Raw genomic sequence first — 19,155 nt, 5'->3', positions numbered from 1 at the left:
TTATCTTGTCTAATTGGAGATTTATTTTTATAATTGGTTAAATATAAGGTGTTTAGGTAATACTAGGACGTGAAAAGCGCTTTTTAAAAACCTAAAATTCACCATTACTTTTATAAGTCACCTACCCAATGTTCGTTTTTAAGTAAGTTCTAGCTCTACATAAGTTGCAAAAGGAATATTATTGACCCAAGCTTATAAGTATGTATTTTAATCATGATATGATAACTATTGACACAGATGTTTGTTTGAAATATATTAAAATTTCAAGTTTTGTGACAGAAAATCTGGAGTCAGATTTACTTGAGGGATTTGTCGCGCGCGCAGCTTTGACGAATCGACGCGCGCGCCGCCGCACCTGCCCTCAACTTGACGCTCGGCTTTAGGGAAACCCTTAACATTTATATTTAGACGCAAGTTCTGAAGGGGAAAAATATCTTGAATGAAAAAATTAAATGCATTTCTGCACCAATCATTTGTAAGATTGTAGATCAATACAACTTTAATAACTTGCTTAAAGGTTTTGAGATGCTGGAGAGATCTTCAAGAACTAACTATTTAACATAAACATTTTTGAAGGTGTTTTAAGATAATAATGCAATTTTTCAGAATTTTATGACTCTACATAAAAACAATAAAATTATAATAAAAATAAACTTTTTTAAAAACAAGCTTTTATTCTGAATTTCGAAAGCTTGTATCGCGCATTAAATTAATTCCTCTTTTTCTCTGTTTGCGCTACAAGCTTTCGAAATTCAGAATAAAAGCTTGTTTTTAAAAAAGTTTATTTTTATTTTAATTTTATTTTACACTTTTTAGTTATATCTTAATCTCAGGACCCTGAACATTATCTAACACTAAAGTGCTCGAAAAGACTAATCCAACGAACCCAAACTCGATGAGTTTCCGCCGTTTTGTTTCGGAGTTCCTATGGCCACCTCCCGACTCCATCATCAGACCAGCTCAATGGTACCATAATATTGCATTGTCATCGTACTTACATAAGTATACCAAATTTCAGCTCAATCGGTTGAGGAGAACTGGTCTTAAATTCAGTTGCAAGATTTGTCCCACACATACTAACAAGTGAAGTCAATATAAAGCTTGTAATAAAAAGCAGGATATGATACACTTTGTTCCAGAATATTATGCATAACAAGGCACCCTTAGTGTATGTAACTTTCAAGTGAACAATGAACATTACTAAAAAAAGTTTATGAAGCTTATTAAACGAAAACAAAAGCTCGGTGATATTAATAAAACAATATCGTCGCCGATACGTTTACAGCGCCTATTCTGCTTAACGACTTCTAAATAGACGACGAGAACAGATCCCGTCTTCCGAACAAGGTAATGGATGGGATAATTACGCGCAACGACGTGCAACAATACCGGCGCGAGCTTACTGCTCTATGGCATAATAAGCGCCGGCGTATTTTGATCGGAGTGCAACAAGTAGCGAGCGAGCGGAGCGGGTGCGGCGGCGTGCGGCCCGTGCGGCGCGCGCTCGGCACGCGCCCCACCGCGCGCCCGCCCCTCCCGCCTCCCCTCGCCGCCGTCGCGCGCGCGCTACTTAGCGTCGGGGGTGCGCGCCACCTCCGCCAATCCACCGGCGACCTCCGCGCTGCACGCACACGTGCTCTCTCGACACCACACACGACTCGCGATGCCGATGGCTACCATTCACGCTTATCAAAACCTCGATCACAAACTGGCGCAACTCCAGGCACCGGCGCCTCGGAGGCTCGCTCCCGCTCCCGTTGATCCTGCTCGCTGCAAAAAGAGATCCTACCTCCATCAGCCCTACCCGACCCAACCGGCTTCCGTGGCCAGGAGGAACGCCAGGGAGAGGAACAGAGTGAAACAGGTCAACAACGGGTTCGCTGCGCTTCGACAACACATACCCTCAGCTGTTACGGCCGCCTTAGCTGGAGGTAGGGGCTCATCAAGAAAACTTAGCAAAGTGGACACATTGAGGCTGGCAGTGGAGTACATCAAAAGTTTAAAACGACTGTTAGAAGAAAGTGAAGAAGGATGTACAGATGCACAAATGGCCTTAGGCATGAATACAAGTGGACCCCACACACCTCCCCTATCAGAAGAATCTCATTCACCGGCTCCTTCCCTCGTGTCGGAAAGTTCAGCAGGACCCAGTTCTCATGACGCATACGACTCGTACGAACCCATGAGCCCGGAAGACGAAGAGCTTCTAGACGTCATATCGTGGTGGCAACAACAATGATCAAAGGTAAGCACACATACCTTTTAAAAACTAATTTTCAATGTCAGATAAAAAACTGTTGTATAAAATGTGATAAGACGTAACATTTTATGAATGAAACCTTAAAGTGTATTTACTTTGACATCAACTTCAGAGCTTTGATAATTTTTATCACTGTGTTTACATTTGTCGCGACGGGCGCTGATAATAAGCTCAAGTTCACGAAATAAGATTGGAAAATTGTGTCATGCGTTGCGTAAAAATCTAAAAGCTTTTTCTTTTGTCATATAAAATAGTGGATTTGCAATGTCAGGTAGATAAGTTTGGGTTTAAAATATTTTTTTATCCGATACGTCACGGTTACGTCCCTGCCGACTTTATAAGCTTTTATGTTGCGCAAGTTTGAATAGTCTCGCTGGTTCTATCCTGCAGGCAAAAAGCAAACACATAAAATACTATTATGGTTGCGCATTGAACCATCGGATAGACTTTATCAGCGCATTGTTAAATTAGGACGACACAATAGGGTGTCTCCAACAATAGCGAATCTTGAAATATGTCGCTCCACCGCATCTAGGTAGGATTTTTTACCATCATAGACAGGTTTCAAGATAGAAGCGACCCGCATTCTGCCTTATTATTTGCGTGAATTGCCGAACAGCAATTATTTTCTAACAATCTTGCGGTTTGCCCGCATGTAGTGAGAAAATTGCACATAAAAAGTGGTCTATTCTAATAATATGGACTAAGAGTAAGCTCTATTCGTTCAAGTGGAAACAGGTTTTGTTTTCGCATATGTCCGAAAGGACAACATCCGGTCAATAAGAGCTTTCAACGGCACCATATGGGCCAAATTGATGGGTTTCGCAAAACCGGTAGCACCGTAACTAAAACACGAGATTAGAATTCTATAAAAAATATAGAGCCCGGTACTTTAAGGTTAATATATTAGCCGGAAGACGAAATCTCAAGAGGAAATAGATCGGCGGCGAGCGAAGCACACGTGTTACAATATTTGCTAAGCTCTAAGTAAACATATGGCGTTACGAGCTTACCTCATGTGAATTCACGTTTCGTATTGCGATAAAATTTACCGAAGCTCTGAGGCTTTTCATTATAAGCCTGCTCAAATATGTGCTTTAAATTTTTGGTATTAATATGTTTTTTCTTTTTTTCCCAGGAACCGTGGCTTACGGTGATCAAAGTGCGGCCATTCAGGCGCTTGTGAAAAAACAAGTAATTCTTGGGAGGATCTTGAGCGACGAGCGCGGTGGACTCCGAGAGAACCTCTAATTAAGCGCAATCAGTATATTCCTAATGAGAGGGGATAATGGTGGACTATAACGACCTCATCGATGCATTCCGTCGACCGAACATCGAACGAAAAGCCTTAAACTGCATATCATACATGGATGAAATAGCACATCAAAGACTGAAACGAACTTTAGTTCCACATAAGCATTTAGTAACAACTTAAGTGATTCCAGACAACGCTGTGCCTTAATAATAGCCTTGCGTAATTATTGTAACTTCCAGTTAGGTATTATTTAGTATTAAATAGTTTATACTTGTTATCTAGTCACTAGTTGTAAGAATATTTTAGAACGCTTCAAATGAAATTAAGACTTGTTTATATAGACTGTTACCTTACATTTCGGTAAGATATTTGAAACATCAGTGGTTTTATTAAAGTATAATAACATGAATTCTTGAGACAAAGACTTCTAGTGTAAATAAATAGTTTTAGCACCATAAGAAAGATTCCTAATATCCTAAGAATTTATGAATCATTGTTTACAATTATGAAAAAACAATTTTAGGATCAACCATGTGGTTATTCCTGTAAATAAACATAAAAGAACATTATACATGCATTTAATTTACTCAACCCCTGAAAGTTGCAAGCTTTAAGTACCTATTATTATGAACCACATGATTTTACAAATACGAATAGTGTTACCAAAGGAATTTCAAAACAAAGTCGAAATTTTACTCTAGCTAATCTTTAAATATACCTACGTATCTCACAGAAACAAAAGAAAATCTAAGAGATTACGAACTTTAAAGCTCGTTCGCAAAAAACTGAAAAGATTGATTTAAATATGAATAGCTAAAAAAGCTTGCCTACTTCTTACTGCTTGAGAAGTATTTTGTAGTTTACAACCTAAGCTCAAAAAGCTTAAGCTTAATTTTTTTCAAAAACGAAACATTTGATTGGCGGTGATTCCAAACACAATATAAAATGAACTGTGACGCTTGCATCTTGCTTGAGCTTTTATAAGTTTATGTTGTCTTAGCTGGGAATATTTTAAATCGACATACTTAGTACATTATTAAAATCACAATTTAACTCCCTACTAAAATTTATCAAAGTTTAAATGTTTAATCTAAATTCCTCAATTCTGAATTAAACTTTATACGCCTACGGAATACACTATCTTTATACATAGACAAGGGCTAAAATAGAAATAAGTTAATAGGTAAGTACGGTATGAAATATGGAAAAATACCTATCTTGAGGAAATGTGGACATAATTTGCATCAATCAAGAAAAAGACCAAAAATAATTGCCTGTACTCGAAGTTGCCTTTAGAAACCCGAATTTTTCATCGTGTTTTGTATAGGTAGTTGTTAGATAAAAAGCTGTGCATATTTTTTAATAATACAAAGCTAAGCTTGTTAAATACAAGCAAGTTGTTGATAGTGTGATGTGTAAAAATTAGTTTTTTCATTTATAAAAGATTTGATTTTAACATTTGATAAAAAATATATTCAGCTTTATTTTTAAACAAGTAGGTATTTCGTATCGTAGATAATCGATATATCCAGCTAAACGGAATATTTTAATGTAGTTCTAATAGTGCCATAGATATAACAAAAATGTAGAGTGTAATGTTCTGTCAGCTGTCCTAGTGTCTGTAATAAATAACTAGTAATTAAATATACAAACCTTTAAGCTTCTTTGATCACGGCAACCATTGAAGTAGGGTAATTCAAAATTGCTTTTTGAATTTGCAAAAAGCAATTTTGTTGCCCCAAATAAAAATTCGTAACATTACTTTAAAACTCTTTTCAAATACAAATAACATACGCGACGTTGCAAAATTAGAATAAAAAGGCTTGCTACACGTGCCTTAACTCAGGTTACATTTCGGCAAAGCAATATAATAAAGCACGAAATAGGGGGCCTAAGCATACTTTGTGTTGCATTTAATTCGTGAGAGACAATCGGAATCGCAACAGGATCGCGTCTGACCCGCCCATAGTCATCAGGCTGCAATAATAATTTTTGATAATGGAAGGGAAGCCGCACATTATGGGTGGATATTTCCGTCGGGGTATTAATTGTTAGGACTTGTCTATAGAACAAGATGAACTAGACGCCGCGGATGCGTGTGCGCATTGAACACACCTGTGGATTCGCCAATCGTTTTGTCCTCGCTGTTAATGCTTATACAGGGTGTTGATTTCAATACTAGCCATATTTATGGAGTTGATTAAGTAGCTTATTCTGATCACGAATCAGTAAAAAAAATTGACATCGAAAAAAATTAAAACGAACTTTAACTTTAGTTAGTCACAGAAAATTACCTATTTACACTACCTACTTTACGTGGCTTCCTTCAGTAGGCTATCCGACATGATAAGCGAGCGATCCGCGTAGCTCGATGGTGCTGCAGTGTAAACGTAAGTATTGCAGTATTGCGGGCAACAGTACAGTTGATGTCGCACGAAAAATATTCGCTAAAAATTCCACTTTCGTTTGTAATTTTTTTTTGGTGGATAATGCTTTTATATAAGTCATAATATATCACCTAAATAGATGGCGAGTATTGAAATCAACACCCTGTATTAACTGTCGGTTACTATGCGCCGGTGCATCCGCTTGCGACCAAATTGCAGCTCATTATGTTGTCTGTCTAATTGGGCGGCAACTATGCCGTTCATTGGTTTACTAAGTCATCAGTTAGGTTTTTCTTTGTTATTTTGCATCCTCACTTTGTTATCCGGTGTAGTGTTAGTATAAAACTGCTTTACTGGTCAGAAGTGCAAAAAATGTACCAGTTTTGTTTAAGCTGCATCATTACCATCGTTATTATCACAGGCAGCTAAGTAATTTGTATAGCGGTTTAATATCATTTGAACACTAGTAAAGTAAAAAAAAAATTACGCTTAGATATGACATAAAAAAATTAAGACAAAGTTTTTTAATAAAATATAAGCTCCTCCTGCTATTTATTAGTAGTAATTAAAGAATAACTTAATCACATTCCTTGTACTTTGACAAAATACTTCTCAAGACAATGAAAAATTCGTTATTAATTTGATTTTGTAATCTCTGCTATGTCTTAGGCTAAGTTGTACCATCTTACTTTAACTTTAACAAAAGCCAAAAATCTGTCAAAGTCCATACAAAATGCTCCGAAAAATGTTATACATAGTTACGGTGTAAATAAGTTGGTGCAGCTCAGCCATAATGTTTAAAACTTGAATTAATCGACTACCCCCGGTGGGATTTCCAAGAGCAACATTTATGGTTCTTCAGCAAATTCTAAAATCAATTTTTATTTTTTATTTTGATAATGTTTTGTTTTTACCATCATCAGCATGCATCCCCAAAATAAGTACTCTACTGTCCCTCACTCCATCAAAATCACTAAAATTATTTTTTCCAAAAACACCGCTGCCTTCGCTGCGCCTACGCAGCGCGCGACCACCGCCTCGTGCGCGCTCGGCCCTCGTGCGGGGCACGCGACCGGCGCGCAGCTGCGCGGTCACTTGCGCAGAACCGATTGTTTTTCAAAATTGTTTTGATTTGACCTGCGGATTGATTTTGGTTGATGCTTTTTTATTTTATTGTCAATTGTGAACAGCACAGTTCGATGAAATGCCGAAATTAAAAAGCATTTTTGATTAATTTGAGGAGTTACCAAAAACTTAACAGATTGATTGAAATATCTATAAAGAAAATTAAATCTTAATTGGTAATCTGAAAAACCGAAATTTCGAAAATCCTTTACGTTAATTAGATTAAAAAAATGTTAAGTAAAACCAAACTCTCCTTTTTGGGCAAATAACAAAAAACATCCACAGAGTCGAAAGTCAATAAAAAACAGTACAAGCGCACTTGCTCAAACGTTCGCAAAGGGGCACTTAAATGAAGTAATTTCGTAAAAGCCAGCCAGTAATCTGAAACACTAATTTCACGAGCGCAGGAGTGCAGGCCCGTCCTTGGGCGCAGTGTTTGGTTGCCGCCAATAAGCGTGTGACCTAAATCCTGCGGCGCGGGCGCACGTAAAGCTATTTTCGAATATCGAGCAAGTTCAAGTATCGCAGACTTGATTTTTTACGCTCGTAGTTTCATGCACTAAAGTAAATATTCTCAAAGTTAGAGTGGTATCTTTGAGTATTGTTTTAATGATTTAAATTACTTAACTTAAACTTAGTTCAATGTATTTTTGCACTTAAATATCTTTTGAAAAATAAAAACTCCATAATTTCGACTTACTCAACATACTTTTATAGTTTGAAATACGAGTAGAAATTAGTGAGGTAGTGAATGAAAATGAATTAGTTAAGTAGAATTATTGCAAAAAAAAACAATTGTCAAAAATTGTGTCGATATTTAATTACCTTATTACGCTGAAACCTTTGATTAATTACAGGAACTTGGTAATATTAATAATACTGGATAAAACTGTTAATTTCAGTATCTATATTTCCTGTATCCGACCAGGTATATTTTAAAAGTGAGCTTTAGCAATCCGTGACATTAAAACACAAAAAAAACTGATCCTTTTTCAACACGCATGCTTCGAAAATTGACACGAAGGAGAAATACCGATCGGTTACAAACTATAATGCCTGTGAAGGCCTATTCATTGACTATTTAATTAATCAGTGCAGTCCACACAATAAATTGTCAAGGGCTATAAAACTCATTAATGGCCTGTAATGAATTGGAACTCGGTAGCAGGTAGGTCGCCGCTAAAGCATCCGGAGTATCTCTCAAGATCGTAAAAATAACAATTATGCCACAAAAGTCCAGTGTCCCCGCCGACGACCCCTAAAACTCAATTTTTAATTACGTGACCCAAATATTCAGATGTCGAAAATTCTTCCTTTTTTGTCAAAAAAGCGGCACCTATTTTTTCTGCACCAATGCGACGGACCAAAAATTTGATACTATCTAACGCTTCTGTAAAGTCAAATATTCGTTCTTATTACGATCATTTTGAGAGAGGTATTAGCTTCATTAATTTAATTAAATAACTTTACTTACAACTATTTTTTTTTTTTCAGAAAAAAGTACCAAAAACAAAAGACAACCGTAATTCGTAGAGTGGGCAAAAAATCGATGCTCAGATGTTTGTCCATCCTGTGTAGTTGAATGTTATAATCTACTAAATGGGTCCGCAATTGTCATAAAAAACTGGCCAAGAACGAGTCCTGCTTATATAAGGTAAGTTCCATATTATAGTATGTTGGGGGGAAATATACCTCTGATATTATATACGAAAAATATTTTTAACAGTGGACATTAGTGGACAATAATTAATTTCCCTTAAAAAAATTACTACACAGACCTACCTATTTAATATCTTTCTTTCATTAAACTTTTGACCCAAGGGCCAAGAGTGACAAAGTTTAGATCTTACAAAAGTTCTGTTTTTAAAAGCTGTACGGAACGCTAAAAACCACGCGTTCGCACGTAGACGAATTGTATTCGTAGGAAAGGCTGTAGAGTCGTTACATTTTCCAGTATTTATAACAAAATTTAAAATATCATTTTTCCCGTGTAATATCATATTTTATAGAATGTGAAATTCTGATGGAAATAACACATTTTAACAAAGATCTGATACAAAATTATTTTTTCAAGTACTGCGTATTATTACTACTTTTTTCAAGTAGTAATAATTCGGACTCCAGAAACACTATTTTAAAGGTTAATTAGTAAAAATGCTTCATACTTCAACTTATCATATTTGACAATAATCAAAAAGCTCATCATTCAACAAAGTTATTTACCATTTATAACGAGCTTAAAGCTCGTCTCCATGTTTTCTTGTGCTTGCGTGTTATCGGCATTGCTCAAAGGGATGTCGTGTCGTGCTATTCAAATAATTAGGGCCGATACAGCCACCGGCCCCGATCAAATTAAACCGCATAAGCCGTGCGACGCCGCTGCAAAAACCTCGCCATCTCTGATATATTGACCTCTGTCACAGCACTCGCAACTGTCATACGGCCAGCACATTTCAAGATACATTTCCCAAGATTAAAATGATAAAGTTCTCACTAAATTCTCTGACTCAGAAGGTCAATCGAAAGATAAAATGTGAAAATAGTATTTACTAAGATCTATCCACTTCAAAGGACTTGAGATATCTAAATCTTTGCTAGCAATAAAAAAGACCTATTATTTTTATTTTCACAAATTAAAATAACTTACTTACTAAAATAAAATAACCTTTACAAGACAACTATTTACCTATAGTTGTAAAGCTGTAGATTTATCTAGGGATATAAAACTCTACAATATTAATACAGGTAATTCAAAAGTTAAAAAAGTATGGCTGTCGTTTTCATGTGACATCCATTGAATTGGCTGTTTTCCCTTTGCTAAATCTTTGTGGACAACACACAATCATTTATTCGTGTTCTCAATAAAGCCATATGAAGCTCTAAAATAATGGTCGACATCGAATATTTTACGTTTAAAATAATGTCACCGATGACGTTCGGTAACGCCGATTATGTCGTTACGGCGCCATCTTTGGTCATACCGTGTCCAGATCGAAATGGAAACTTGATAATGTTCCAAAGTGTCAGAAACCGGGTCGATGTCCTGTCCAGGTGCTCAGATGGACTCTGTTATGACTTATCATAAACGGAAGAAATTATGTTTGAATCGCGACGCCGGTCAATGTGTCAATATTGAACTGACCTCTCATAATGCGCTCTAGATTGCTTTTAAATTCAATAAAGCGTCTAATAACACATTGATAGATAACTCCATAGGCAGCTGTCAATGTGGAAGTGTAATGGATGTACGAGTGTTTGATGATCTATGACGCTTGATTTGAAGACGTGTGTAATGATGACATTTTATTTAAAGTCTTATTTTATTGGTTATCTGATTTACAGGAAATTGTACTGCTCAATTACAATGACCTTTTCAATTTCATTGGACATTACCTACGTAAAGAACCTAGTACATGTAAGTCGTAGATAGGTACTAAGCTTAGACATCTTCTAACTTGCAACTTCTAAGATCCATTCAACGTTACTTCTAAGACCCACAAATTATTTGATAAATTTAAATTTTCATAATAAAAATAGAATGATTTCATATTTCGCTTTGCATATTCTTGCACCAGTGTATGCAATTGCAAGCAAACCGTGTCGTAGTAGGGACAGTGGCAGCATGTCAACTCGTTCACTCTAATGAAGGCATATTCAAAAAACAGTCGCCCTCGGTGGTCCAGAGCTGTCACTGGCGGCGCAACCGACGCGTCATTATGCGACGCAACGCAGTGCAACGCAACCGATTTCAATCACATCACGTACAGGATCACAAGAAAGATCCATCTACAGTGGTTCTCAACCAGTGGTCCACCAAGGACCACTGATGGCCCACTTGAGTCAAAATACGCATTAGTTCGCACTTAACGCTGGAGTCAAATATGGTCCGCGAACTATTTTAAATTTAGATGGCTCTACATGCATCGCCACACATCGTGATTGACTTTGGGTTAATATTGTTTCTAGGATTACCGATTTTTTACAGAAGACACAAGTCAAACATCAAATTGATTCAAAATGGATATGTTTTCCTAAAACAAAAAAATTGTGTCCCATTAAAATAAAAGTTTTTGAGAAAAGTCAAGTACCTTAAAACAAAGAAATCAAAGTGGCCCCTAATCCGGAAAAGGTTGGCAACCACTAATCTAAAAACCCAATCGAACGCCTGCGACGTTTCCCTCGAGATAGTGGCGCTAAATAAACTTGATGAATATTGTGAACAGAATTTACCGGAGTAATATGCAGATAAAGGAAGGTATTTAAATTGACTTGAGCCTTTCTTATAATTATGTTCGCGTTAAACCACAGTTATAACAACAGTGAATAGTTTCCTATTAGTAGATAGTAAGCACTCGATTTCCGTTACAAGAATACTACAGAAGCAATTAATAGTTTTTTTCAAATCAAGTAAGTTATAGTGAAAAAAATAATTATTGATACTAATTTTCCGCATTACTTAACTGATTATTTAATTGAACGAACACAATCCGAAATTGGTCCATCATTTCATCTAATCGAGGAAAATTAACGATCGAAGTTCTTCGTCATTAATTTCGCTCTGCTGCTTAAAGTATTAATGTGTTGGAACACTAGGTATTCATTACTGCAAGCCAGCTACCGGCCGATTATAAACGGAATCATACGAGGTAATCGGACTACGCTTTTCCGCAATCATGCAATCTTGTAAAGAATCGAAACTGGTATTGGAAGATTTGCGGCAACACAAAGCAATATTTCCAGTTATACTGTCCTTCTGTATCGTGAACGTCTGTCTTTAAGTGACTGCAACATTGTGCCCGCCGCCTTAAATGGATCTAGTAAACGACAACGGTACACACTATTCCAATTCTGTCGGTAATAAACCAAATAAGTAATTTTTCAGTTGTCATCAAGTTTTTTTAGCTGTGCCTTATTGAGTCTTAAAAAACCATCAGGTTCGGATTAGATAAAATGCTTTACAAAAATTAACAATGAAAGGTTCCCAAAGTCGTAATCAGCCGTATAATGGTGATGAACTGCTTTATAATCATAGACCAATCGAATCACATCTATCAGACGCTAACGAGCCGATAAAATTGATCACTGGAGATAATCCCATTCACAAACAAGCAACATTACAAAAATATCTGTCCAGAAGCAATTTGTTAATGGTTATTCCTAAAAGGCAGCGCGCCCCAAAGTTTCTCATATCAATTTATAAATGTCGCTTTGGATTCTAAATTTGATAAAGGGGTAGATTTAACGAAATGGTAAGATAGCGGAGACGATATACTAATTTCAAATCCAGTTTCATATATCTTTTCTTTTTCAAATATAGATAACGTTATCTTCATCGACGAGGTCACCATAAAACTCAGTAAAATGCATTCCTTTGAGCCCTCGAGGATAAACAAACTTTAAAATAAGGACTGTTTGTGAGTCATAGGTTCCCGATTTCATGGCTGTGTGGTTTCTCGGAAAGCAATCACATAGATTGAATTTTCCACTACCTACTAAATTATGAATAATCTATAAGAGTAGGCGCACACCGTTGATTTTTTGTCGGTCGATAGTTTAGTCGGGCAGTTGATCAGTATGGGCATGTATGGGAGTGCGCACACTACGCCGATTCGATTTGGCCGATTCTTCATACAATTTAAAATCTGGCACAACTATCGGCCAACTAAAAATCAACGGCGTGCGCCTACTCTAAGTGTGAATCAGATTTATTTCACCAAATCATTTCCTAGTAAGGTCGTTGTCTTTGGAATTTGCTCTGACCGCACCAATTTTCTATTTGACTGAACAAACCAAAGGTACGGCACGAGACAGCCCCATTTAAATCAGTATTTACTGGTAGATTTTCGTAGTTCATTGCCCTGCACAATATAGTCCTTGTTTCGATTACAATATTTGTGATTCATTGTTGTATTTCAAATATTTGACATTAGTTTTGACGAAACATGTATTGTGGTCCGACTATGTTTTTAGCGCAACGTGGTTTATGAAAAATAATGCATTTCATTGTACAAAACAACAACAGTTGTCTGTCAGTGTAATAAATAAAAACATATTATAACGTCGGCTACTTTATTTCAACTTTGTATTCCAAAACATGCAAATTAATTGATTGCAAGCTGTAGGTCGCGGTGCGAGTGATTAATTAAAAAAAACGAATCAAGCATATTACACAAATGAGAATACCAAATGCGTAGTTCCGGTATCAATGTACACCATTCCGTACTTTGGGTAATTGGCGCAAAATTTACGATCGTCTCTCACGCAATCCATGCGATCCAAACGAGCTTGCAAGCGCCGTGTACTCCGATACCATATCAGACATCTTACTTTGCAGATTAAGCATAATCATACGATAATATCTGGACTGTTCAAAGAACAAAACCGCAAGACGCCGCTGCGCGATATACGAGTATTTTAAAGTGTAACAGCAACGTAAAGATCTTGAAGCTGTATTGGAAACCTTAATAGAACTATGCGTTCCTCTCACTGCTTAACAAAGACCTAAAAATAAAATAAAGAAAGAAAGCCCATCTCATCACTCGACGACTTAATTAACAAATGGAGTGTAGCAAATCGTAATGCTGATAATTGTCGTTAAGGCGAGTGTCAGGAGGTAGACCATAAAGAATCAGGTGTAGAGCAATCAGAAGCGGTAGCTAATGGGCGGTAGTCGCATAACGAATGAGACAATCAACTAGTGGCCGTCACGGAACCAATTGACGATCGCCAGCACAGATTCAGAGAGAATGCTACTTTCGGTGATGCTACAGTAGATTTATATCATTTACCGATACTATGACACAAAAGTTTCGGTTTTACCTACTAGTATAAAATAAAAGTTAAACATGAAGTTAATTCTTTAAAACAGATTTGATTTCGTTCTAATACAAATTAGAAACCTAATAGATACTTGAAAAGAGTCTTCAAGTCAGTTACTTGAAAGAGAACCTATTTTTCCAGTTTTTATAAATAAATGGCGCATGCCCTTTTAGTTTTTTGCGCTCAATAAATAGGAATCTATCAATCGACCACAAAAAGTCAATAAGACTCAAATTATTTTCCATGGATCGTAATTGCACGGAGCGGGTATTCTGGTGGTCTTCTGTCGGTACTTCGGCAGCCGATGCTGCGATCGATCTAATGACGGTGACGAATCGAATAGCCGCCGCTCACCGCTATTACTTTAATGGATTTATTGCTATAAGCATCAGAAAAAACTTGAATTTACTACCACTATTAACTAAGATTCGATTGTACGCTCCGTTTTGAAACCGATAAACACTCTGGAAGCTCGACCACATGAATGTTTTTCACGCTCGTGGCTATATGAGTTTTAATTACGCCATTACTTTCAATCTACTTCACAGTCTTGGACAATATCTCATAAAGGCTGGCTCATAACAGTGACTTGAATGGTAGCAGTCACGCATGCGCTGCGATTAATTCAAACCAATCAGGGGCTGATTACACGCATTATGTACTTACAAAGTAACAGCTGCAGTTTCTTTGCTCCATATTTCCATCAGCATAGAGTCCACATTTTGTGTTTAATATCTTGGTTTTGTTTCAAAGATGTTCCGAGTTCAGGATCGAGCTAGCTGATATGCATTTCACGCAACGTCACTCAGCCGCTGGTGAGACAGAAAGTAAATCTAAGGCGTAAGTACGGATTACAGGATAAGTAAGGAATCGCAAAGGAACCTGTCTTCTCTATCTTCGATCATATTGCGACTTGGGAACTAGATAGTTTTCATTTAACTTTAAGAAAACAATTTCTGTTATCATGCTTTTTTCCGCCTAGAGACGCAAGGCTTACGCCCAGCAGTGGACTGTTATTGCCTGAATGATATTATCATTGATTAAAAGTTTTTTTTTTATCTACCTAATAATCGAGCCCCATTTACAATAAGTAATGTAGGTATGATGGCGTTATAATATTTAATTGGCTACTTTATAAGATAGACTAGATATAAAGTCGGCGCTCTACGAGAAATTCCTTCATCCGTTATCAAAATATCGCGTACATCCTGTGATATTTTTTCTCATTTTATTATTATTCTGCAATATTAATTTTACAACACTTTTTCTGTATCAAAAAATTGAATGAAGGCAATCTTTAACTTGCAAAAAACTTGTGTAAAATGGAAGCTTGCTATTAAATAATGGTAATTGTGGTAAAGTTGACACTTTTACGAAATTGGATTATAACTGGGTAGGGGCAAGCTGTAATTTATGGGACCCACAGGATTCCATGAATTGATTACTTCCGATCACGCTATTATTAAGAAGCCCACACAGGTGATTAGTTTGCCATAATTCCGTATCTATCTGGCGAGATCTTGGCGCACAATTAGACCTCCTGCGTTTAGCAGTCAACGTCAATTTGTCAAATAACTACCCCTATGAAATAATTTGTATCGAGTAAGATGTCACCTTGTGTGGGCATCAGACCTCCTGTGACCACCTTCCTGTATCACGCAGAGATCCGGACATAAGTTTTGACACCATTACAGATAACGGACAGATAAAAATAATCAGGGCTTGACCACAATGAAGATATTGTCCATCAGCTTTACATCGAACTATAGACACAATTAAAACGCAACCTTATGACTTACCGTCACAGAATGTTTTACTACAAACAAGGAATCGCAGAAGTTCCTTTGCAACAAAAACAATTTATCTTCAAACACCCAAACATCCTTTTGTACTATCTGATCTACTTACTTCTATTTTTTGTCCCATATTGTTTCTTGCGGAGGATGGTGTTTGGGTTTTTGTTTTAAATCCCGAGATGTGCAAATAAATTTAGCGAGAAAAGCTCTCTTGGTGGTTGCTTTATCTGTTATCTTGACGTGCTCTCAGATTAGGGGTGTTAAGTTTACCCTACGCTTTCGATGTTCCCGATTTCGGTGGAACGTCGATTCCCAGCGAGAGCGGAATTCGTTTCTAATAATAATAAGTATTGCTCCTCATTATTTCCTTTCGATTTCAACCGCGATTAAAATCGATATCATTAACGAAATCGAAACCTACGATGCGTTATGTGGTTGAATGTGGTGCACAATGACTGTGCACAAAGCGGTCCAGGTCGCGCAATAATGGTGCTCAAATAAAAGTAAAATCAGAGTAAAGGAAGTGCACGGCGAGCGGAAATGCAAACTGGCATTGTGCGAAGTTGCACGTGTTCCGGGCGTTTTGTGCACGCCCCTGCATCGAAGCCTGGCCCGCTAAAAGCCTATTTTCAGGCTTAGCAACAGTCCTTGAAGTCTGTAATGTGTTTAAGAACAGTTGGCTGGTTGATCAAATTCAACAGGTCAGCTGCGTTTTGCTTTTTGCGGGAGGTTAATTTAGTGTTTTTAAACGTGTTTAATGTATAAAATGATATAAATTACGTCAAACAAGTCGTTCAGTATTGCTTTTAAAAGACAAGGAATACACATTGTCTATTCCAGTATCTGTAGACAATATGCCATGTCGTAACGATTAAATTTTCAGTTATTTATCTAATTAGCTACGTGTGATGTGATTGCTAAATAAGTAAGCAGTATTTTGACTCTATTATTTCGATGTCTTCAGTCTAATCCAACTTCAGTGTATTATAATATTGTATTTCAAATAAAATATCATCTGCAATATTTAGAACCTTCAGTGACATTCAAGTTTTTATAACATTCCTTACCTGCGCGTATCTGGTAGAAACTGACCATTAGTCCACCGTGGTGGAATTCACCACAAAGTACACCAGGATAATAGGCTGCCTACCCACAAGACGATATATCACGATGCATCTTCTATTACATTTTTTCATCCCGTACTAAACTTTTTCTGCGTATGGGGCCTCAATAAGCGAAATAAAATACGAAATATGTACAAAAACTCTGTCGGCCTCACAGCAGGGTATGTTTGCGGCTTTGTCGCGCCCACAACTCGACAAAAGGCAAATAAGAGAACAGTACACTGTCCCGATGAAAAAATATCATCTAAATACAGTCCTATTGAAGTTTAAAAGCCGTAGAGAAACGCGTTTTGTGCGCGGGTCGAATGCGGTGGCGAAATTAGTATCGTATTATATCGCGGAGCGCGAGCGGAGAGCCAACGGGCCAACCGTTAAGATCTATAAAATGCTCGGGCACTGTACATGTTGTTGTATAATTCTTTTATAACTGGATCCTCGAATAACACCGTGTTGATTAATGAAGAAAATACAAGAACGCACGTTGTTTATAATTACGCAATAACTTATCATGTAAATATGTATTTCCATTGGCTTCAGTTTTATTGTTCAGATAAACACATGCGTTTTTTACAAGCTTGGAGAGCGCGTAAATGGATGATAGCTCAAGAAAATGTTTTTCCTGTTTTTATTTGCTCATACCTTAACGAATGTGCTCACTGGCGTTTATAAACATTGGTGACAGTGTTTTAAATTTTTGGCCCTTCAAAAATACTAACAAGCAAGAAACTTGCCGTTCCCTTCATATTTAAACATCCTGTGCAGTCCTGTCTTCACGTTTGTCAGACATCGACATAATTTTATTTATGCGATGCAGACACAATGCCGAATGGTCATCCGCGGCGGTTCAAAGTATCCGCAATCCTTCTTGCATACAAAATGCACATATTTGCGCGGTTGTACGCAAACACTGCACTACGAAATCTTTCCCATGCGGGAGTTAGCTCTATGGCGGTAGTCCTTTTTTCGTTTGTTTTTTTGGGATTTTTTCGTGCACTACAACGGCCCGTGGCCGAATGTAATTCGACCTGATCGTATCTGGACACTTTTTGTCCTTGTGGTCAGAGACAGCTGTCGCATAAGCGCCATGTTTTGAACATTGTTTATAGTCTAGCGCCGTAATGTGACAATATGGCAGATTTGGCAGATACCGCGAATTAAGCCGGTTTTTATGACCACACCACCAAAGCTGGAATTATCTCCTCGTGTTCTTTAATTACTGACCATCCAAATAACTTTAAATCTGACAGCGAACATTTCTTATCGTTAGTGGAAGACATGTTTACATGGTCTTTGCTAACTGTCTGTCTACTATGCCTAGAGTTTACTTACTTGTATTTACACAGGTAGAATCCCCTACACAGCCTACACTAGTCTGAGAATAGCATAGAACTTTGCAGAGCTTTTTCTATACTAAGTTTCTACTTTCTATGCATGTGTCATTAAAATCTGCACTCACAGCTAGTTTTAATCCGATTAGCAAAATATTAACCCATTTATCAAAGATATGGTAGAGTATAGGTAATAGATTCTCGTGACTGTAGCAATATTTTACTTGATTAATGATGATTAATTAAAACTGAAATCATCTGCAGCATTAACTAACAAAACCAATATTCAATCAATTTAAAACTAAGCACTGCAAAAACTTAAAATATTGATTCATGAATAAAATCTTAATCAGCGGTCATGGATAAAGAATGGAAAAGCAAATATGTCGATTAAAACAAACAGGGTAGAAAAAGAGGCGTGGTGATTAATTTCGTGGGCTGCGCGGGCGCACCCTTAACACGTGAAATTGAATTTGGCGTTGCGCATTGTCAAAATTGACGCGACTTCTCGCAATCAATAGGGTAGCCAAAGTTATCTACGTCGACAAAACTTTAGAGAGTTGTACTCGATCGTAACATTTTAATGGATAGAATTGACAAGGGTTAATAAAATAGTAATAAAAATAATACATATAATGGTTGCTTTACCTTTGCCACGAGCAATTTTAACTCTTTTTAAACGTATATTTCTACATGTCAAATACACGCACGTACCTACTACAAGTACCTACAGTAATAATAAAATTTAGCTTGTTTAAAAAATTGGCACAATAATTTTATTGGCAATAAAATTGACGATTACGATGACTGATATTGACGATATTTTTAACAATATAAATTCATGAGTTGATTAACATTGAAGCACATCAACGCCCGCTACGTAACGTAATTTATTTCCAGACTATTCCAGTATTGTTTAATTGAATTCTTTCTTTTTTTCTTTATAAAATTGCCAAAACTAGGTATACTAGCTTGTCCTTAAACCTCGCGTCAACATGGTCACCCTAAATCGATTAACGGTTGACCATCGCGTTATTAATATTTATCGTAGCATTTATGCG

The 19,155-nt window shown here is 37.0% G+C and overlaps 1 protein-coding gene across 1 annotated transcript; it reads left to right on the top strand.

The window, feature by feature from the left end:
- Window positions 1-1,609: 1,609 nt before the first annotated feature.
- On the top strand, window positions 1,610-4,084 carry LOC135073567 (achaete-scute complex protein T3-like). Its single transcript, XM_063967735.1, has 2 exons — window positions 1,610-2,245; window positions 3,399-4,084. Exon 1 carries the CDS (start codon window positions 1,664-1,666, stop codon window positions 2,237-2,239), a length of 576 nt encoding a protein of 191 aa, XP_063823805.1. The 5' UTR covers window positions 1,610-1,663; the 3' UTR covers window positions 2,240-2,245; window positions 3,399-4,084.
- Window positions 4,085-19,155: the final 15,071 nt, after the last annotated feature.

This window comes from Ostrinia nubilalis, chromosome 7 (genome assembly GCF_963855985.1).
Source record: "Ostrinia nubilalis chromosome 7, ilOstNubi1.1, whole genome shotgun sequence".
Lineage (NCBI taxonomy): Eukaryota > Metazoa > Arthropoda > Insecta > Lepidoptera > Crambidae > Ostrinia > Ostrinia nubilalis.
Note: the sequence above shows the minus strand (reverse complement) of the source record. Positions and strands in the feature narration are given on the sequence as shown.